This window comes from Salmo salar, chromosome ssa01 (assembly GCF_905237065.1).
Source record: "Salmo salar chromosome ssa01, Ssal_v3.1, whole genome shotgun sequence".
Taxonomy (NCBI): Eukaryota; Metazoa; Chordata; class Actinopteri; order Salmoniformes; family Salmonidae; genus Salmo; species Salmo salar.
The window spans coordinates 30,998,027-31,020,029 of NC_059442.1; the positions used below are offsets into that span (position 1 = coordinate 30,998,027).

Here is a 22,003-nt window from a genome sequence, read left to right on the forward strand (position 1 = left end):
ACATTATTAAAGTGACCAGTGTTCCATTATTAAAGTGACCAGTGATTCAATGTCTATGTAAATAGGGCAGCAGCTACTAAGGTGCAAGGTTGAGTAACCGGGTGGTAGCCGGCTAGTGACAGTGACTAAGTTCAGGGCAAGGTACTGGGTGGACAGTCTGATGGACTTGCGATAGAAGCCGTTTTTCAGTCTCTCTGCCCCAGCTTTAAAATACTTACCTCGCCTTCTGGATGATAGCGGGGTGAACAGGCCGTGGCTCGGGGGGTTGATGACCTTGATGATTATTTTGGCCTTCCTGTGACAGTGGGTGCTGTAGGTGTCCTGGAGGGCAAGCAGTGTGCCCCTAGTGATGCGTTGGGCAGGCCGCACCACCCTCTGGAGAGCCCTGCGGTTGCGGGTGGTGCAGTTGCCGCACCAAGCGGTAATACAGCCCAACAGGATGCTCTCAATGGTGCATGTGTAAAAGTTTGAGGGTTTTAGGGGCCAAACAGAATTTCTTCAGCCTCCTGAGCCTCTTCACCACACTGTCTGTGTGGGTGGACCATTTCAGACTGTTAGTGATGTGTACGTCGACGAACTTGCGGCCCCATCAATGTGGATGTGGGAGTGCTCCCTCTGCTGTCTCCTGAAGCTCCTTCATTTTGTTGACATTTCTGGCACCACTCTGCCAGGGCCCTCACCTCCTCCCTGTTGGCTGTCTTGTCATTGTTGGTAATCAGGCCTACTACTGTTGTGTCGTCTGCAAACTTGATGATCGAGGTGGAGGTGTGCATGGCCACGCAGTCATGGGTAAACAGGCAGTACAGGAGGGGGTTGAGCACGCAACCTTGTGGGGCCCCTGTGTTGAGGTTCAGCGTAGTGGAAGTGTTGTTTTCTACCTTCACCACCTGGGGCGGCCTGTCAGGAAGTCCAGGAACCAGTTGCACAGGGTGGGGTTCAGACCCAGGGCCCTGAGCTTAATGCCTCAATCACAGCAATAGCGTCATTGCGTAAAATGGTACGCAGCATCATCTGGATACGTGTGCAACAAAAGTTCAACATTCACCATCTGCTACCATTTCTGTCAAGCCGTCTACGGTAAATCCAACATACGCACCACACAGAACGCACTGCAACTGCCTCTGCAACACAATGCTGCAAGGCAAACGCAGCGTTCCATTGGAAATTAATGTACTTCTGGTGTACCAAACTGCAATGACCCTGTTTCACACTGGCTATTTTGGCACCGTGTTTCTTGGGCTAGCCCCGAAAAGTCATTTCTAACCTACTCCGGAGCAGGGCCAGCTAGCCCTGGGCTAAGGTTGGTGCTAGTCCAATTTAGAATGTGCAAGTATGAACACTCGCTTAGCCCAGGGCTAAGCAGGCTCTTAGCTCTGGGCTAAGGAGCAGTGTAAACACGCCTTGAATCAGCCTGAGGAACAGAAGGTTTTCTCTGAAGAGAAGGTATGGTGGGAGAGCTTTGTCTTTGTCTTCACTTCTAAAAAAAACTGCTCCTGAGCTGCCAGACCATCCGCTTGTAGATGTTCAGAAATTGATGTCTCAAGACATAATTCCCTTTGAATGTGTGAATTGCATCTGATCTTGTTCACAAAAAGCAACCCAATAATTTATTTCACAACCCTCTTGGTTCCCTAACAGTGTACATATGACTCCACAAACCAATATTCCACAAACTTCAGTTCCCAAAGCCTTATAAACAATAATCAGGGTATATCAGGGTATTCAACTCTTAGTTGGAGGTCCGGAGCCTGCAGGTTCAGTTCTACTTGATAATTAAATTGCACCCACCTGGTGTCCCAGATCTAAAACCAGTGCCTGATTAGAGGGGAAGAATGAAAAAAGCAGTGGAACTGGCTTCCAGGTCCACAGTTGAATTTGAGGGATCTATATCATGCGTCACCACATCACAAAGTCGATCACATTGCTACAAGCCAGCCAAGTTATCACAGGGACTGTCGATCATAACCCATAAACGTACAACAAAATACAATACTGGACAGAGCACCAGAATCTGTCTACCTTTCAAACACATATCAGTCAACATAAAACACAAACTTACCTGGAACAACAGTTCAATACTAACCAATCATTGCTTTGTGAAAAACAAACCAGTCAATAGCAACTACGTAAGCAGCCCCGTCCCCACCGCATGCATTGTAGATTGATTAGTGGCAAGCTTTCTGTTGGCTGTTGATGGATTTTTTTACTGACCGATCAAGAGGGCAACACTGCCCTTAGAATATACCGCATCTTTAACTCTAGAAGCCTGAGACCAATCACAAAGGTTCTAAGCAGTGTGTTAGTTTGTCACTTCCAGCTTATTATTGGTTAAAGAGAGTTTTAGTTGATTAATTGCACACACTGAAGGGAATAAGGGGTCCTACCTTTTGGTAAACCTGAATGACATGTTTCTACAACAGAATCAGGAAACACAAAGAAACATGAACATGAGGAAGGACAACTGAAGGAATATGACTGATTGGTTGAAATTAGTGAACAAAAGCACACTCGGCTGTCCCCATAGCAGAACCCTTTGAAGAACCCTTTTTAGTTCCAGGTAGAACCCTTTTGGTTCCAGGTAGAACCCTTTTGAGTTCAATGTAGAACCCTTTACACAGAGGATTCTATATGGAACCCAATAGAATTCTACCTGGAACCAAAAAGGGTTTTCCTATAGGGACAGCCGAAGAACCCTTTGGAACCCTTTTTTCTAAGAGTGCAGGGTGGTTGGAATCATCAATGGTGAGAAGGAGAAGGTTCAAAAGACAGATGTTGATTTCTATTCCTAATGTCAGGTTAGTCTTGGGACGTCCCTAAATTGTTGTCAGTAGCCTGGCTGCCCGCCTGAGATGTGTTAGTCAGTCTGGACAAAAACTCAATTGGGTTTTCCCTGCTGGTTAACACTTGAGGTAAATTTAATTATATGTATTTCTTAGGCTGGCACCCAGGCTACGTTATCAGTGCTTTTGGAACAATCTATTGTTAGTAGGACTGAACGTTCCACACAATGTGATTCAGGATGCTAAAAGGAATAGTGTTCAAAGGCCATTCAGAAGGATTAAAAACAAACCATATAAGTAAGAATTTCACTGTTAGTCCACACCTGTTGTTTTGATTTGATATACAGTAGCTCGATATAGTCAGAGTATATTTTAGGGGCTTGGACTCAGTTGAGTTGAGTGGCATGGAGCTGTAGTCCCTGACACCTACCTGCGTGTGAGTTTGGAGGTGAGTTTGGAGAAGAGGTTGCTGGAGCCGCGGCTACGAGTCTGGGTAAGGCGCGCGGCGTCGTCGGACAGCGTGGGTGAGGCTGGGGGCCCATTGTAGGTGGCCGTGCGGTGCTCCCTCAGCTGGCCGCCGTGGAAGGTGCTGCGGCTTGCCGTGCCTCGTGGGAAACGTAGTCTGTCGGGCGTGGTGGCGCTGGTGATGCTGTGGGTGGACACCACAGGGTTCCGCTGGCCAGGAGACACGGCCACACTACAGGGAGGACGGAGGGAAGAGATGATACAGAGAAGACAGACAAACACCTGGCAGTACATACCAGTTATAAACATAGTATCACCAGGTGGGCCATTTTCATATCACCAGAACCTTACCTTCAAGTCCTAAACTCTAAAATGAAATCTAATCTGTTAATTATGTTAATTTCGAATAATCCTAGTAGTTCCCTAAAGTGTTCTATTATTAAAGTGAGTTGAAGTCCTAATATCCAGTTAGAACTAAACAAAGAGAGGTTACATGAACAGTTTGGGAACATGGCTAGTGGGGAAACATGGAGTGACCGGCACAGTTTTGGATAGTCGAGGTAGAGGTGGGTGGTGGAGCTGCCAGTGCCAGACAGGGCCCGGTTTCCTGATAGCGATGGAATTTAGGCTTACGAGTGTTTTAACGATGCATCTTTCCTACAACGGCCGAAGACGTAACATGCGTTTCCCAAAACACCATGCAGAATGAACGGTCGCTAAGTGCATCGTTGGAGCATGTGTCGATACTGATAGGATCGAAAGTAAGGGAGCGCTGCTCTCGGGTCAGCTTTCTCCATTCAAATCTTACCTTAACATTAGAATTATTTCACAATACTGACGACGGATATGCTACTAGAGAGATATTACCACCTATGGCTGCAAATATTGAGGCGGTGTCACATTGTATAAATGATGGGAGACAGGCGCAGGAATTCATAATAGGGAGGTTTAATACCCAAAATATACAACATGCCATGAAAAGGCGCGGGGACGAAGCCCAAAACAAACACGTACAAAAACACAGGGATGTAACCCAAACAAAAGAGCGAGGTTAAACCTCTAATAAATACACGGGATGAGACCCGCAATACACTACACGATGCGAGACCCGTAATAACAAGTGCACAATACACGCAAGCCAAAATACAGACCAACGGACAGAGGGCACATATATACAATTACTAATCAGGGGGAATGGGAACCAGGTGTGCGTAATGAAACAGTTCAGTGATGCTGAAGGCCATTGTGACGTAGTCTCCAGAGCTGGTGCACAGAATGAGCAGCAGTACCGGGGGAATCCGTGACAGGCGGCTTATTCTAATGCTTACCCAATAAAAATGCACTAAATCACTGATTTGGCACATCATTGCACACGTTAGGTTACACACCATGAAATACAGTATATTGAGACAAATTAAAGACAGTAGCCTTTAGACAGTAGCAAAATAAACCACAATTTATTGAACATTAAATGTATTTCAATATGATTGAAATAGGCCTTTAACTTACTGTATTTATAATTTGATGCAGTCATCTCGGTTTGAAGCATCTTTTCATACATCGCTTGTTTGTATCAATTGCAAAGACATTGGCAACTTTGTTCTAAGTTATCTGTGGTCACAGCGAGAAAGATAAACCATGTGATTCTATGTTTAGCGGAGATCTTTTGTGTATAAAGTGACACAGGAGGGCAAAAAAAACATATAACGACGCACTTAGCTGTCCTACAAGTGGTCATAGGCAGGCGTTACATTACGAGCGTTTTCAAGTGCAACGTTAATGAAGATGCTTTTGGGAAACCGGGCCCAGTGCCATACCAGGGCAAGACCAGGGTCAGACCAAAGCTCCAAGGTCCAAGCAGAGGATGGAGAGATTAGGGAACAGAGTTGTGTGTATAATAAAGGGTGGGGCTGTCTCCTACAAGAGATTACAGAGAGGGAGAGATGTCGTCATCACAACGGTTAGAGATAGTCCATAAAAGGGATGGATGTCGATGTGGGGCCGTTGCGTGGGTTAGAGAGGGCCTGAGACAGTGAAATAGGTGGTCTACACGTGGTGTGGGAGAGGTCAAACAGACAGTTGGAGGCCCTGCCTGCTGTCTTACTTGGGCCTGTAGAAGTCCAGAGTGCAGTGGGAGTGGGGCAGCGTGGCCCAGTCTGAGGGGCAGGCAGAGAGAGGGCCAGAGGCCTGGTCCCTCAGCTGGACCGAGGTGGACGAGCCAGACAACACGGGGGCAAATCCAGAGAACGGACTACCCGTCACACAAGCAGACATCTCAGTTATACTGGGACACAACCAGACCAAGAGGTAACCAGAAAGATAGAAGAGAAGAAAAAGGGAGCCAAGAAAGACAAGTAAAAGAAGAGCAAGAAATGTATGATATTTCTCCCCTAAAGGCCTTGTTGTGTTTTTCTTAATAACTTCTCTCAATAATAACAATATTACTACACATAGTTCTCTCCTCTGTGCCCTTGGGGAGATGGACAGTGAAGGTGCTGTGTTGAATGCTGATGCCATGTGGAGGGTTCCTGTGAAAGGGGCCACTAGGGGTTTAGTTCAGGCAGCCAGTGAACACAGTAACATTCCGGCCTGTTCCTTACCTTTTCTCCTTCCCATTGGGAATGACAGAGAGCCGGTCCGTAGCGTTCTTGTCGCTGCACACGTACGTGTTTCTCCTCGTCATCCCGCCAGAGCCAGTGTTATTCTGCAGGGTGGTACAGAAACGCTGATTCAGCACACATCATCAAATCAGAATGAGGGATTCCTCCCCACTTCGAGTGTCACAATATGTTATAGAATCAATCATTTCATGGAATAGCAGACACTCACGTTGGGGACGGGGGTAGCACCCTTCTTTCCATTGGGAATATCAGCCTTGTTGGGGTTGTTGGCGTTCCCCAAAAGGGGGCTGGAAGGGGGGACACTGCGCCCCCCGGGGGTGTTGGGTTTGCGGAGCTGCACCCCTCCCTCCTCTTTGATGTTGTTTTCGGCCGTGCTGGTCTGGCTCCTCTTGGGGTATCCGGACCCTTGGGGAACATTCTGACCCACTGGAGAAGAGAGAGAAAACGAGGAAGAAATAGTAAAAGGATATAGAAACATTACTGGCCTACATAGAACTGAATATCTTTAGTCTCACACTTGAGATGAAAAGCATGAGTCAAAGAGGAGAATTGCCTCTAAATGTTTGTGATAGTGTCTCACCCTGGTCACTGTAGCGTCTCTGTTTCTGGTTGGAGGAGACGCTCCGCTGGACTTTGAGGTGTGAGGGAGACTGGCCATTGAGCTCACTGGTGGGCCGGGGCTTGGCCAGGGACAGGTTGCTACTGGAGGTTGACTCACTGGGCTCCAGCTAGGGGTCAAAGGTCACAAGAACACACGTTAAAAAGACTGGACTCTGGATATACTGTGTACTAGAACGAAGATATCAACAACTATCCATCGTGTTGCTCTGACCTCAGAAGACTTCCTCCCCAGCAGCAGGTAGGTGGCAGTGATCTCATCATACTTCATCTTGGCCAGAGACTCCTGGATCTCCTCTGGAGAGAAGCCCATCCCCACCATTACATCTGGAACAGTACAGAGACATGGGTTCACATACACAGCCCTCACCTCTACAACCATTGTCAACAACTTTCTCATTTTCAGGGACTATTCATTGAATGGAATTGACCCCAATCCTGCAACCCAAAATGTTACCAAACATAATACCAGAGAGATCTTTATTCGCAAGTGTCAGCAGCCAAAAACAGCCCACATCCTTAGTGTGTTCTACATAGTTAATACAAAATTCATAAGCAATTATGCACACTTTGTCCTCTGACTCATTTAAAGCAATGGTGTATTTATATCTTCCTATTCCACCATAACGACAAGAGCGAATCCACCACTTATTAAATGCAGCAGAAACCTCATCATGAGTGAGTCAGCATTGCATTCCAGCTCAGGTGTTATCACCCCTCCTCCCTCTCGCCCCATCCATCAGCAGAGGAGGAAAAGTGCCAGGGGGGAGGAATGGGGAACACTCAGGCCTCCCAACCAATCACTGCCAACCCCGCTGCCTTCCAACCAATCACTCCCCATCTTCCACTGCCTCCCGACCAATCACTTCCACCCCCGCTGTGCTGCTCGCATCACGTTGAGAGGAGCATGCCAGGTGGGGAAGATCCCAGAGCTGTAGTTCCATCATACATCAGCTCCTTTAATAGATCAGTTCCCTCTATCTATCTCTGCATCCTTCTCTCCTTCTATCCATCCTTCTCTCTTTCTATCCATCCTTCTCTCTATCTATCCATCCATCCTTCTCTCTTTCTATCATCCATCCTTCTCTCTTTCTATCATCCATCCTTCTCTCTTTCTATCCATCCTTCTCTCTATCTATCCATCCATCCTTCTCTCTTTCTATCATCCATCCTTCTCTCTTTCTATCATCCATCCTTCTCTCTTTCTATCCATCCTTCTCTCCTTCTATCCATCCTTCTCTCCTTCTATCCATCCTTCTCTCCTTCTATCACCCATCCTTCTCTCCTTCTATCCATCCTTCTCTCCTTCTATCCATCCTTCTCTCCTTCTATCCATCCTTCTCTCCTTCTATCCATCCTTCTCTCCTTCTATCCATCCTTCTCTCCTTCTATCCATCCTTCTCTCCATCTATCCATCCAATTTGTTTTGGAAGATAAGGCTTCACTAAGCCCACTGAGGAGTTATTTGTTCCACTGGGTGAAAGAGATCGGAAGTCCCCTGAAACATGATCTCTCTCCACTAGAGTACAGAGCCCTCAGTGAAACATGTGATCTCTCTCCACTAGAGTACAGAGCCCTCAGTGAAACATGTGATCTCTCTCCACTAGACTACAGAGCCCTCAGTGAAACATGTGATCTCTCTCCACTAGAGTACAGAGCCCTCAGTGAAACATGTGATCTCTCTCCACTAGACTACAGAGCCCTCAGTGAAACATCTGATCTTTCTCCACTAGACTACAGAGCCCTCAGTGAAACATGTGATCTCTCTCCACTAGACTACAGAGCCCTCAGTGAAACATGTGATCTCTCTCCACTAGAGTACAGAGCCCTCAGTGAAACATGTGATCTTTCTCCACTAGACTACAGAGCCCTCAGTGAAACATGTGATCTCTCTCCACTAGACTACAGAGCCCTCAGTGAAACATGTGATCTCTCTCCACTAGACTACAGAGCCCTCAGTGAAACATGTGATCTCTCTCCACTAGACTACAGAGCCCTCAGTGAAACATGTGATCTCTCTCCACTAGACTACAGAGCCCTCAGTGAAACATGTGATCTCTCTCCACTAGACTACAGAACCCTCAGTGAAACATGTGCTCCATCCAATCTCTCTCCCCCCCTCTCTTTCTCTATGTGCGCTAGGTGACTGGCATCTCCCTCTAACACATGTGCTCTGACAGAGATCCCAGCTGCTATTATGCAATACCCCCACACTCCAGAGGACATCTTTCAGAGCATACGCCCTCTCTACCCCTCCCTCTCCCGCCGTAGTGCTTTTATCCAGGGCAGGATGTGGAGGCTCTCTCTGTCTCATGTGTCTCACCCTCTCTCAGGGGCTCTCGCAGAAACAGGGCTGCTTTTATGCTGCATCTCTTCTTTTTCTTTTCAAAGTGTTTAAATAGTGAGAGTGATTCTGTTGCAGTGTTGCTGCTGCTGCCTACACACTTGAGTTTCTGAAGCGCAATAACAAGAGCAGTTTTTCTCCTGTTTAGTACCTATTCTCTTCTGATCCGTGATGTCCTGTTCTGGTTCTACAAAAGGCTTAAGCTCGTCCTCCTCCGATCCCACGTTGATCCAGCGGTCCTTCATGATTTGCTGAAAGAAAAATAAATAGTCCTCATAATACAGCGCCCTTGTAATACAGGCCAGGGCCCTCTTAGTACAGGGTTTTAACATCATGATCAGTCATACGTATATACGGATACAGGGGGATGTGTGTAACATAAGGAACCCTCTTAAATTCACTTTCACATCATTGAACTCAAATAAAGTGAATTGTGGTTTCCTTGAAAAAGATTGGATAGAGATTTCGATTCGAAGCAACACTCGCCGTTTAAAGTCTGTATAATGTCATTTTCAAACAAACTCGCCAATCAACAGGACCGTCGTGTACGATGGGTTTACAAGATAATAGGAAACGCACAACCACGAGGCCGACACCGATTCTAAATTATATCTTTCAATACAAGGTTATAGCTAATCTGACCATCTGGTGACAAGAGGGATAATGATGAATTCTAGCACACACAATGTGAACACAGGAACTAAAACAACGTCTGTGTTGTTCTCAGAAACAAAAAGGATAAAAATAAGAGTGATCATGAATTATGTATTGTGCCAACAGTGGAGAGAGATAAAGAGAAGGGAGAATATGTAATCAGCACAAAAAGAGAGTGGTGGGAGGAGTGTCGAGCAGATGCCAGGCCGAGGAGTGGTGGATGGATGGAGTGGTGGATGGATGGAGAGATGGCGGGTGGAAAGAAATGCTCTGGAGTGCCATGGCGGAGTGAATAAAGAAGCGTAGAATATTTACATTTTCGCTGTCGTCCCTCACCTCGAAAGTCCCCCGCTTGGCCGGGTTGAGCACCAGGAAGCGCTTGAGGAGGTTCTCGCAGTCTGTGGACATGTAGAAGGGAATACGATATTTCCCCCTCAGAACCCGCTCCCTAAGCTCCTACAGAGAGACAGACAGGGCGAAAGAGTGAATGAGACAGGCAGTGAGGACATCTTTGAAATTGTGAGTTCTTGTTCATCTAAAATTTTACCCATATGTTTCATTGACTATGAATCTCCCAATGACAAAGGAACTGAGGATGGAAATATTTTTGCGATCGTATTTTTGCAGACCTTGAGGTTCTGCCCATCGAAGGGCAGCGAGCCGCTGACCAGTGTGTAAAGGATGACCCCTAGGCTCCAGACGTCCACCTCGGGCCCGTCGTACTTCTTCCCCTGAAACAGCTCTGGGGCGGCGTAGGGTGGGGAGCCACAGAACGTGTCCAGCTTGTTCCCCATGGTGAACTCATTACTGAAACCAAAGTCTGCTATCTTAATGTTCATGTCTGCATCCAGCAGCAGGTTCTCTGCCTAGAGACACGGGAGGGAAGGGAGAGAAGACGGAAGTAGGATGAGGTGAGAGATAGCAGTGAAATCGACTAGATATAGGTAACAGACCACCTGGGTCACAGGTAAAAGCAAATACTTGAATAACTTAAAGACTCATGATAACAGTAGAGTTCCAATAAGATATAGAGATGTCAGAGGCACAAAAAGATCAACTGATGCCTGAAGAGGGCCCTTTACAGAACCCCCCCCCCACAAAAACAAAGTGCTCTGCAAGTCAAAGTTAGTGTCGTGTTTAAAGTTTAACTGCGTTTCCTCCTCTCCCCAGTGACACAAACACACAGGGTGGAGATGGCTGCTCTCCGTTCTCACATCTCTGTCCTCATGGATCATTCATGAAGCTCTACAGAGGAAGCAGAGTGCAAACACGCGGCTGCCGCCAGAGGAGAGGAGATGGGAACTCTGAACAGAGTCACTCCCACCGAGGTCGACCCACTCACGCTAACCGAGATTAAAATACAGGAGCATCAATATTTATTCTACATGTGGTAGCATGTAGGCCCTCACTGGTTCCTTACCTTCAGGTCTCTATGGACAATGTGCTTCTGGTGGCAGTACTGCACAGCAGATACGATCTACATAGAAACAGACAGACAGTTACAGTCTTCCACCTGACAATGTTTTCACACCCCCCTCCCCTCCCCCCCCGGTGAAGGATGTGGTGAGGAGATGTGGTGTAGAGTGAGAAGATACAGCTAGCTGGGAGAAAACTGTGTCTCCTCTCTTCCTGTCTGCACCTGTTCTACATGTATCAGTGTATCAGTGCCCCCAGTGAAACTCTGCAGTAAGATGAACCTGCAGTGAGACCAGGGAAGTAGGAAGCTATAGCCTAGACATTTCTGAGTGTGCATGTCCTTCCACTGCAGAGCACTGTGTGTAGGCAGCACACCCCCAGTGTTTCACCATCAGTGACAGAGAGATAAGAGATGAGGGGAGCTCTGTGTTTTGTCAGTTCTTATAACTCCACAGCGACAGCAGTCTACCCTGGGTGGGTCAGGACACTGACTTGTGACGTATGGCAAGGCAGGCAGGGTGTGAATCCAGCACACTGCGGGAGAAGTCCTGTACTTACCTGTCTAAATTTAGCCCTGGCCTCTTTTTCTTTCATCCTTCCGTGTGCAACAAGGTAGTCAAAGACCTCTCCTGCAAGAGAAACACAAAAGTAAGGAGCTGAAATTAAAGGTTGAATATTTCAAAGGGAAAAAAAGTTTAAAAATGTAAACTTTCAGACAGTACATCAAATGAGGTAAATGTTTAAAAAAAAAAAAAATGGTTTTAAAAGTCAATAACTACTTTGAAAAAAGGTATGCGAGCCTAACTGTTCCTCATGCTTACAGAGAGACACAGAACTCTAATTAATATACTGTAGTTCTGTCCTGAAGGCACAAGCTTCTGAGTATGGCTACAACATCAGAGGCTTTCCTCCACCCACGCACCTGTGTGTTTGTGTGTGGGGGGAGGGCACCAGCATCAACACAACTCTCCCCATAAAACCTCTAGTTCTGCATCCTCAAAACCCTCCCACACACACTCAGTGTTGACCGGAGGCAGGGAGTAAGTGTGTGTGTCTCTCTTGGCTCTCCCACCCAGACCAAGCTCTTCTCTGTCCTGGCACCCCAATGGAAGAACCAGCTTCTCCCTGAAGCTAGCACAGCAGAGTCCCTGCCCATCTGAAATACTACCTCTTCAAACATCTTAAATAAATAATCCTCCTCACCTCGAACCCCCTCCCCCACACACACACACACAAAAAATTCTAAAAATAAGTAACTTCACCAGCACTTGATATGTATGACTCTTCACCAAGCCCTTTACCATCACAGCAGTTATGAGGGCTGAGAAGCCAAGGCGTAATACTGCTCACCTCCACTGGCATACTCCATCACCAGGTACAGTGTCCTCTCTGTCTCGATCACCTCAAACAACTTGACTGAGGGGGAAAGAGAAAGAAAACGATTGCCCACACGCAATAACAACTAATACATTGCATCTTTCTGGCTCAACTTTGTAAAATGCTTGTCCTGGATAGCGCACAGGGCATTCAAGATGGTTCTAGGGAGTTTCTGTTCCTCAGTATCAATAGCAAGCTGTCGTAACTTAAAGCAAGGAATCCAATAACTTACATTTTCCACTGCTGAAAGCCTTGAGGAGGCAGAGAAAACTGAAGACATTTCTAATTTCCTTTTGTGCATGCGTGCCTGTGTGTGGGACCCAGTCATACACTAACGCTTACCATATCTCATGTGTGCATATACTGTAGGCCACTCACACATGCTTACTGGGTATATACTGTAAAGTCGTCTTCCCTGCAGTGTTTTCTGTGAGCTGATCTAACAGTCTCTGGATGACGATTGGCTGAGCTCCAGGGCTATATATAGCAGAGGTGGGATGTAGAAGCGGTTCTTTCTCTCTTTTAGATGGTTATCATTGTGCATGTCATTATAATCAGGTTTGAGAAATCATGACATGCGTGGGGTACAAAATCAAACTAAATTAGCAGAGAATCCCGTCTCCTTCCCCAGCTGCAATTGTGTGTCTGCGTGTGTTCTGCTTACCTATATTTGGGTGGTTTAAAAGCTTCATTATTCTTACTTCTCTGAAGAGCTGGAAGGAGAGAAAAGAAATTAATTCATATTTCAGTGTTGGACTGGATGTGTCAGAGAAGAGAGACCGTAGGGAACCTTAGACTTTACCATTTTCAACTTAATTTGAGCAGGTTGTGCACGCACACACTAGACAAATGCTCCATAACCATTGCAGAGTTGTGTCAGAGCCATGTGCTGTTTTTGATTGAACTCCCTTTAACTATAGCTAGCTGTGCTCCCATCCCCCTTCCATCCATAAAATAATAAAAGTCATCCATCTTTAATGGAACAGGACACATGCCTGATGTTGTGCCATACTACTGTGCGGCTGGCATTATCCAAGACATAATAGTGCTGCAGTAGACATAAACAATGCATTAGAGGAGATACAGTATATCACCATGTCTGAAAGTTGCAGCTCAATAACATATCCTAACTGTTCACCCAAAGGTCCATTATTAAAAAAAACTATAAACTATCAGATACTCAGCAAGAAGGTCTAATTTCACTGTAACTGAAACAGGACCCAGGTGGCAAATATAACGATCCAGTCCACCTAAAAAAAAAACTGGAGGCCCCTTTCATTTCACATCAAATTCTAGAAAAATGTACAGCACTTAAAATTAAAAAGGTATTGTCAGATAATATTAATCCTAATCAAACCGTTTTTTTTTACATAGGTGATACATTGTAGATAATATAAGACAAGTACTTGACACAATAGAACACTACAAAAACAATCTGGGAAACCAGGCCTGGCATTAATAGCTGATTTTGAAAAGGCCTTGGATAAAGTACGACTAGAATTTATATATAATTTGACTATTTTAGTGTTGTACAATGGGTTCAAAGTTTTGTATAGTAACCCCATGTGATAAAATAGTAAATAATGGCTACTTCTCAGAAAGTATTAAAAATGGGCAAGAGGAGTAAAACAAGGTTATCCATTATCGGCATATCTATTTATTATGGCCATAGAAATGTTAGCTATTCAAATCAGATCCAACAGTAATATCAAGGGGCTAGAAATCTAGGGCTTAAAAACAAGGGTGTCATTGATCTGGGTACCAAAAAATGTCTGCAGCATTGAAGGTACCCAAGAACACAGTGGCCTCCATCATTCTTAAATGGAAGAAGTTTGGAACCACCAAGACTCTTCCTTGAGCTGGCCGCCCGGCCAAACTGAGCAATCGGGGTTAGGGAGGCGTAAAGGGTCTGAATACTTATGTAAATGTATATTTCAGTTGTTGTTGTTGTTTTTTTATTTGCGAAAATGTCTAAAAACCTGTTTTTGTTTGTCATTATGGGGTATATTGTGTAGATTGATGAGGGAAAAAAACTAATGTAATTCATTTTAGAATAAGGCTGTAACGTAACAAAATGCAGATAAAGTCAAGGGGTCTGAATACTTTCCGAATGCACTGTATATGGGGGATAGGAAATTAAGTAAACAATTACATAGATAGATTGTGGGTTCTATCTGTAATATTAAAGCTGATCTGCCTGTTAAAAACATACAAAACTAACTGTTAAGTCATCAACAAACAGACAAAAAGACAGACAGACACAGGCCACACTCCGTACTGGCGAAGCCAGCCAGCCTGGAGGAGGATGAAGACCGGAATGGTTCAAATTTAAACTCACTTTTCCCATTACATCTCTCTACCCATTATTACATCCAAAATATTGTCATAGTCTGCATAAATATTGAGAAAAAAATCAAAGGCCATTTTCCATGTCATGGAAAGGCAGGCAGGCGTATCATTGTTTCCAATGAAAAAACTATGGGGGACAGATAACACTATATTACAGCAGTTAATGACAGGCTTATGGGGTGACAAAGAGCGGAACTGGTCAGTTCTCTCACTCTCACACACGCATGCAGACGTACGCACACACATGCACACACACACACGTTAGACTTCAGTCTACATCAAGAAACCTCCAGAGTGTGCGTAGAGGCATAGACACAGACCACATGGGAACTATCAGGCCAGGGCATTTAAGAACTCTGCCAAAACATCACAAGACACAACACTTCTAGATGTTGTTGCAATCAGTGCAGCTATACCAGAGCACTAATACATGGATCATTCATCTTTACTTGCGCAATGCTAATTGTCACAGCGGGTCACTTTCTAACAGGCAGTTCCACATTTACTGGTGAGCACTGCTTCTGCACTCATTAGCATATACTGAGACTAGTGCTGCTCTGTGGTGACTTGAGGAGAACAGAGCAGGAGAGCAGTAGAAGCAGATGCCACACCAACATTTGAGAACAATCGGTTTACCTTTAATCAAGGGCTTCCATAACCGTTGCCCTCTAACCTAGGCAACAACAGCCTGGTCTGGTCATGTGACCTCCAGTGAAGTAGGGGGGATGGCTAGGGATGGATCGAGGGAGGCGAAATAAAATCACAATAAGCTTGTGACAGATGTGAGCTGGGCCTCCTCTCTTCCAAACTAGGAAGAAAACAAAACTTCACATCCAACACCTCTAATTACATAACACAAAGGTCAAGGGCCAAGGTACACTGAGAAGAGGAGACTACAAATGCGGGTGGCTTCGGTTATTGGGTCAATAAATCAAAACAAGGACCGTGTCAGAGAGAGGTAGAGTTTCTATTGTTCACAAATCAAAGTCTCTGATAGCATTGTAAGACAAGGGGATTTCAACTGGCAAAGGGGCCATTTAAGCATGATATTTGTAGCTTTGCATTGCTATAAATGAGTTAAATCAACATGACTCCTCCTAGGGTTTATTTCTAAGGACCTACAAGAAGGTTGTCAACAGAAGAGTCATGCTTTGTGTGTTTCCAACAAGCCACCTCATGAAGAGCCCCTCATGGCTCTGATTGTTTCTGTTGGTTTAGCACAGTCTATGCTGAAGGGCCAGGCCTTAAATACAAAGCACAGAATCAATGGTGGGAAAAAAAGATGTAAACTGCAGCTAAGCAGTGAGTGAGAGAGATGCTTACCCTAAGTCTCAGAGCTGGGCAGGCAGAATACCAACGGCCACACAAGCTTCCCGGGTATGCCCGAGTCATGCTCTGCTTTCTGTCTACCAAAACCCTGCCTGCTACAGCACATCAATCAGATCAATAATGCCATCTGACTGGCAACAACCACAAGCAGGGCCAAAACTACAAAGGTCAGGGGTTGCACAGCCACACTCACAAATGATCAATTTTGTCACACCACCTCAATAAGTGAACTGTGAATCGTAGCCACACGGGGAGGATCCTTACCTTTTGAAGGCTGTTTGGGTTTAGTTGTGTCTTGTCGATGATCTTTATTGCCACCTAAGGAGAGAGCAAAAACAAGGTGTGTAAAAGATGAAATACCAGTATAAACAATTATCCTTTGAGGACGCTTGACTGGGATCAACACAGCACATACAGTTGAAGTCAGAAGTTTACATAACCTAGTTTTAATGACTCCAATCTAAGTGTTTCAACCACTCTACACATTTCATGTTAACAAACTATAGTTTTGGCAACTCGGTAAGGACATCTACATTGTACATAACACAAGCCAAGCTTCTTGCTTCCAATCTTCCAAGTTAATTGACATAATTTGAGTCAATTGGAGGTGTACCTGTGGATGTATTTCAAGGCCTACCTTCAAACTCAGTGCCTCTTTGGTTGACATCATGGGAAAATCAAAAGAAATCAGCCAAGACCTCGGGAAAAAAATAGTAAACTCCACAAGTCTGGTTCATCCTTGGGAGCAATTTCCAAATGCCTGAAGGTACCACGTTCATCTGTACAAACAATAGTACACAAGTATAAACACCATGGGACCACGCAGCCGTCATACTGCTCAGGAAGAAGACGCGTTCTGTCTCCTAGAGATGAACGTACTTTGGTGCGAAAAGTGCAAATCAATCCCAGAACAACAGCAAAGGACCTCGTGAAGATGCTGGAGGAAACAGGTGGAAAAGTATCTATAGCCACAGTAAAATTAATCCTATATCAACCTAATCTGAAAGGCCGCTCAGCAAGGAAGATGCCACTGCTACAAAACAACCACAAAAAAATCCAGACTACGGTTTGCAACTGCACATGGGGACAAATATCGTACTTTTTGGAGAAATGTCCTCTGGTCTGATGAAACAAAAATAGAACTGTTTGGCCATAATGACCATCGTTATGTTTGGAGGAAAAAGAGGGATGCTTGCAAGCCGAAGAACAACATCCCAACTGTGAAGCACGGGGTGGCAGCATCATGTTGTGTGAGTGCTTTGCTGCAGGAGGGACTGGTGCACTTCACAAAATAGATGACATCATGAGGAAGCAAAATTATGTGGATATATTGAAGCAACATCTCAAGACATCAGTCAGGAAGTTAAAGCTTGGTCGCAAATGGGTCTTCCAAATGGACAATGACCCCAAGCATACTTCCAAAGTTGTGGCAAAATGGCTTAAGGACCACAAAGTCAAGGTATTGGAGTGGCCATCACAAAGCCCTGACCTCAATCCTATAGAAAATTTGTGGGCAGAACTGAAAAAGCGTGTGCGGGCAAGGAGGCCTACAAACCTGACTCAGTTACACCAGCTCTGTCAGAAGGAATGGGACAAAATTCACCCAACGTATTGTGGGAAGCTTGTGGAAGGGTGACCTAAGCAACTTTGAGCATGGTATGATCGTTGGTGCCAGGCGCGCAAGTTCCAGTATCTCAGAAATAGCCGGCCTCCCGGGCTTTTCACGCATGACAGTGTCTAGGGTTTACCGGAAATGGTGCGACAAACAAAAAACATCCAGCGGAAGTCCTGTGGGTGAAAGCAGCTCATCGTGCAAGCTAACAGGCGGGCCACAAACAGACAAATAAGAGCACAGTACAACAGTGGTATGCAGAACGGCATCTCAGAACGCACATCTCGTCAATCCTTGTCATGGACGGGCTATTGCAGCAGATGACCACATTGGGTTCCACTCATACCAGATAAAAACAAGAAGAAGCGGCTCCAGTGGGCACACGATCACCAACACTGGACAACTGAAGAGTGGGAAAAAATTGCCTAGTCCGACAAATACCAGTTCCTGTTCCTGTCATGCTGATGGCAGAGTCAGGATTTGGCGTAAGCAGCATGAGTCCATGCACCCATCCTGCCTGGTGTCAACGGTAAAGCTGTGGTGACAGTGGTGTACTGGTGTGGGGAATGTTTTCCTGGCACACATTAGGTCCCTTGATATAAACAAGCAACGATTGAACGCTACAGCGTATCTCAACATTGTTGCTGACCAAACCCAATAGAACATCTATGGGATGGGAGAGAACGTGATGAGAGAGAACGGGATGAGAGAGAACGGGATGAGATAGATGTGCGCAGCATGAATGTCCCGCCGTCCAATCTGCAGCAACTGTGTTATGCCATTGCGTCAGCATGGACCAACATACCTGTGGAATGTTTCTGACACCTTGCAGAATCCATGCCATGAAGAATTCAGGCTGTTCTAGAGGAAAGGGGGGGTCCTACCCAGTACTAGCTGGGTGTACCTAATAAACTAGCTGCTTCTTTTTTTTAATGTCACCTACTGATGAAAAAGATACAATTCATACTTGCACAACAAGAACAACGCTATTGAGAGGGGAAAGAAGAGTCTATTTTTTATACCTTTATAGGCAAGTCAGTTAAGAACACATTTTTATTTTCAATGACAGCCTAGGAACAGTGGGTTAATTGCCTTGTTCAGGGGCAGAACAAAAAAAACGTACCTCGTCAGTACAGGGATTCGATCTTGCAACCTTTCGGTTACTAGTCTAACTCTCTAACCACTAGGCTACCTGTCTGTGAAGCTAGGTAAACCAGAAAGGGGCTACAGCAGCCTGTCCTGCTGCAGGCCTGGTCTCTCCTCTCACCTCTCTGCCAGTGAGAATATGGCGGGCCAGCTTGACCTTGGCGAAGTTGCCCTTCCCAATGGTCTTCAGGAGCCGATAGTTCCCCACATGAGGCTGCTCGTCGGCACCAGAGTTTCGGGTGCGGACTCCCGAGCGAACGGAGCGTGTGGTGACCTCCTGGCGCCCATTGCTGTGAGACGTATGCTGTGGACAGACAGACGGACAGACATGAGTGAAACAGTGTGCTGTGGACAGACATACTGACAAGCGGACGGACAGACAGGAGTGGAACATCTCTGCACTAGCAGTGGCTCATGCTGGGGCATTCCATCCCCTGTCAGGATCCAAAACAACTCTCCTGTTTATTACATGTTTATTGAACAGATTAGGATCAAGCAAACCAAGAGGGTAAAGAAAGATTAGTGTAGGTTAGGGTTGCAAAATTTTGGGAACTTTCAATAAATTCCCTCGGAATGAAGAGGGAATAAGGAGGAAATCCGGAATCCTCCTACCAGGATTTCTGGAAAACCAGGGAATTTTGACACCCTAGTGTAGGTGACTCACTGTAGTGCAGTCTGACGATCCAGTGTATGTCCAGCATATTGATCCTCTGACCATGGTTAAAAGCCCACAACACCCCATCCCAAAATCAGATAGAGACTTTTCTGATGGTCAGTATCGACTCTCCACCCCCATTCAGCTCCCTCAACAGGGCCTGCTCTGTGCTCTCACTCCGCCCTAACAACCCCACCCCTAACCTGGGCATCAGTGGTTCCCTGGCCACACAGACAGCTTCAGTTGCGGGAGAAGATATACAGCGCTGAACTGGAAGAAAAGGAAAAGCATAGGCTAATAAGATTCTGATGTTTGCATTGATCAGGATGTTACCAGTAAGAATGCACTAGATTCAGCAGACGTCCAATAGCCTTGTAAACCAGACAGATCGCTGTGCTGGTCAGTCTGTTGGATCAGGCTAGACTTCCTGTAAAGCCAACCATAACACTGGGTTGCAGTGCTGTTATCACTTGCAGGGATGCTATAATAAAAATTTTAAAAACATAACCCCTTTTTCCCCCCAATTTCGTGACATTCAATTGGTAGTTACAGCCTTGTCCCATCACTGCAACATGTTTTAATTTCTGTTGTGATCCACTACCAGCCTAGACAACAACCTAAACACAACACCTCTGAATGTGAGAACAATTCAACTCTCTCATAAACCTTCTCTAAGTAGATCACACAACGTATTATTACCTGGCAATATACTGAGTATACCAAACATTTGGAACACCTTCCTAATATTGAGTTGCACCCCACCTTTTGCCCTCAGAACAGCTTCAATTCCTCGGGGCATGGACTCTACAAGGTATCGAAAGCATTCCACAGGGATGCTGACCCATGTTGACTCCGATGCTTCCCACAGTTGTGTAAAGTCGGCAGGATGTCCTTTGGGTGGTGGACCATTCTTGATACATGTGAGAAACTGTTGAGCATGAAAATCCCAGCAGCGTTGCGGTTCTTGACACAAAGTGGTGCGCCTGGCACCTACTACCATGCCCTGTTAAAAGGCACTTCAATATTTTTTCTTGCTCATTCACACTCTGAATGGCACACATACGCAATCCATGTCTCAGTTGTCTCAAGGCTTCAAAATCCTTCTTTAACCTGTCTCCTCCCCTTCATCTACACACTGATTGAAGTGGATTTAACAAATGACATCAATAAGGGATCATAGCTCTCACCTGGATTCACCTGGACAGTCTGTCATGGGAAAAGTAATAAATATTTTGTATACTCAGTGTATGTTCCTTCACTATAATGTAAATTCCAGATTAACCAGATACTGAGGATGAAGGCAACTTCATACAACAGTATAAAACGATCAAATTCACTAACAGACATTCCAAGAGAGTTTCGTCCTCAATTAGCCAAATGAAAATTCCAGGTAGCCTAGAGTTGCAGAGATTTCTCTTATTAATAAATCGTTACTTACTATGGTGATGGGGGGTCTCTTCGTCGACGGAGACCCTGTCATTTTTGTGCTGGCAATTTGAATGCCATTTAACCAGATAACTCTCTCGTTTTTGTGGGGGTAACTCATAGATCCCCTGGCGCTTGCCCGATACTCTCAACGAGAATGAAAACTGACAGACGATTGTCATTGAACTGAAAGGGGTGGGAACTGTGTAAGCCCATTGGTAGGCGAGCAATTGTCACCTCTATTGGTCGACACTTTTAAAAACCAGTCCTCTAACAGGTAAGGTTTGGATGGAGATACAAACGAGTATTTATCACTGTCCACAGACCAAACACAGCATATGTCGAGTTATCAGGCAACATAGGAGATTACAGCCAGGGCATGCACAGTAGAGGAACATACTCCCATCTCCCGTGTGACACAATGTATCGAACACTCAGATACAATGTAGCCTGTAGCCTAAGTAAAAGGGTATGATACAATGGAACAGGGAGAGTGGTTACTTTGTATTGTCAGACACAATACACCTCTAACTACTTAATAATACGTTTACTTACGCTTTCCGCCTCTTTCTCATTGACCGTAGGTAGTGGAGTTTTTGTTGACATTTTATTCTCGATGAATGTTGCCTCTATTTCCCGGATGATTCAATTCTGCACCTTTTTTTGGCAATACAAGGGGTGGCGATTGTACTCTTGCTTCTGGACCAAAACCATGGATTCGGAATACTGTCTCAACATCGGTCCATCCAATCCAAATGTGTCTCAAGGTGTCCCGAGGACGCAGAAAAAGTGTAACGATGACATCTATGTCCCTATAACGCTCACTCGGCCTATAGTCATTTATATTGAGAATGAATGCTGATAAGCTATATTTTTATTTGCAAAATGCCATACATGGCCTCTTAAATTTAAGTAATTATCAGAGACTGGCTCCAATCTAGGCTAGAATAGCACTCGGACAGAGGGGACGGCAGATGGTTGTTGTCACCGGTCCCAAAATCGCTCCTTTTTGTAACGCAATCCTTGTATGCCTTGATGTCCTGTCCGTTTGTATTCATGAGTTTCAATAGCGTTTATCTTTCTGACTCGCTGTCGGCTCAATTTCGTCCATCTCCGATGCCGAATGAGGCTAGTGTTTTAGGTGGGACCAAAATGGCTACTCACGGGTTGGATCGGGCCAAATCCTGTCAGAACAGCAGAGGAAGTGAGGAA

At 45.4% G+C, this 22,003-nt stretch overlaps 1 protein-coding gene across 16 annotated transcripts in view; it reads right to left on the bottom strand.

The window, feature by feature from the left end:
* mark3a (MAP/microtubule affinity-regulating kinase 3a) overlaps positions 1–22,003 on the bottom strand; it is a 29,873-nt gene extending 7,870 nt beyond the window's left edge. For 2 of the 16 annotated variants that reach the window (XM_014190492.2, XM_014190642.2), the window contains exons 1-16: positions 20,805–20,983; positions 18,833–19,015; positions 16,218–16,271; positions 12,940–12,988; positions 12,249–12,314; positions 11,457–11,527; positions 10,903–10,959; positions 10,112–10,348; positions 9,798–9,938; positions 8,980–9,079; positions 6,699–6,811; positions 6,447–6,594; positions 6,075–6,292; positions 5,846–5,949; positions 3,211–3,477; positions 2,385–2,411 (exon numbers count right to left, since the gene is read on the bottom strand). In XM_014190492.2, the coding sequence (XP_014045967.1) occupies positions 2,385–2,411; positions 3,211–3,477; positions 5,846–5,949; positions 6,075–6,292; positions 6,447–6,594; positions 6,699–6,811; positions 8,980–9,079; positions 9,798–9,938; positions 10,112–10,348; positions 10,903–10,959; positions 11,457–11,527; positions 12,249–12,314; positions 12,940–12,988; positions 16,218–16,271; positions 18,833–19,015; positions 20,805–20,912 (1,943 nt within the window). In that variant the 5' untranslated portion in view covers positions 20,913–20,983. Of the gene's footprint in view, positions 1–2,384; positions 2,412–3,210; positions 3,478–5,845; positions 5,950–6,074; positions 6,293–6,446; positions 6,595–6,698; positions 6,812–8,979; positions 9,080–9,797; positions 9,939–10,111; positions 10,349–10,902; positions 10,960–11,456; positions 11,528–12,248; positions 12,315–12,939; positions 12,989–16,217; positions 16,272–18,832; positions 19,016–20,804; positions 20,989–21,346 lie in introns of those variants that run through there. The other 14 variants (XM_014190571.2, XM_014190542.2, XM_014190656.2 and 11 more) reach the window with 14 other exon arrangements.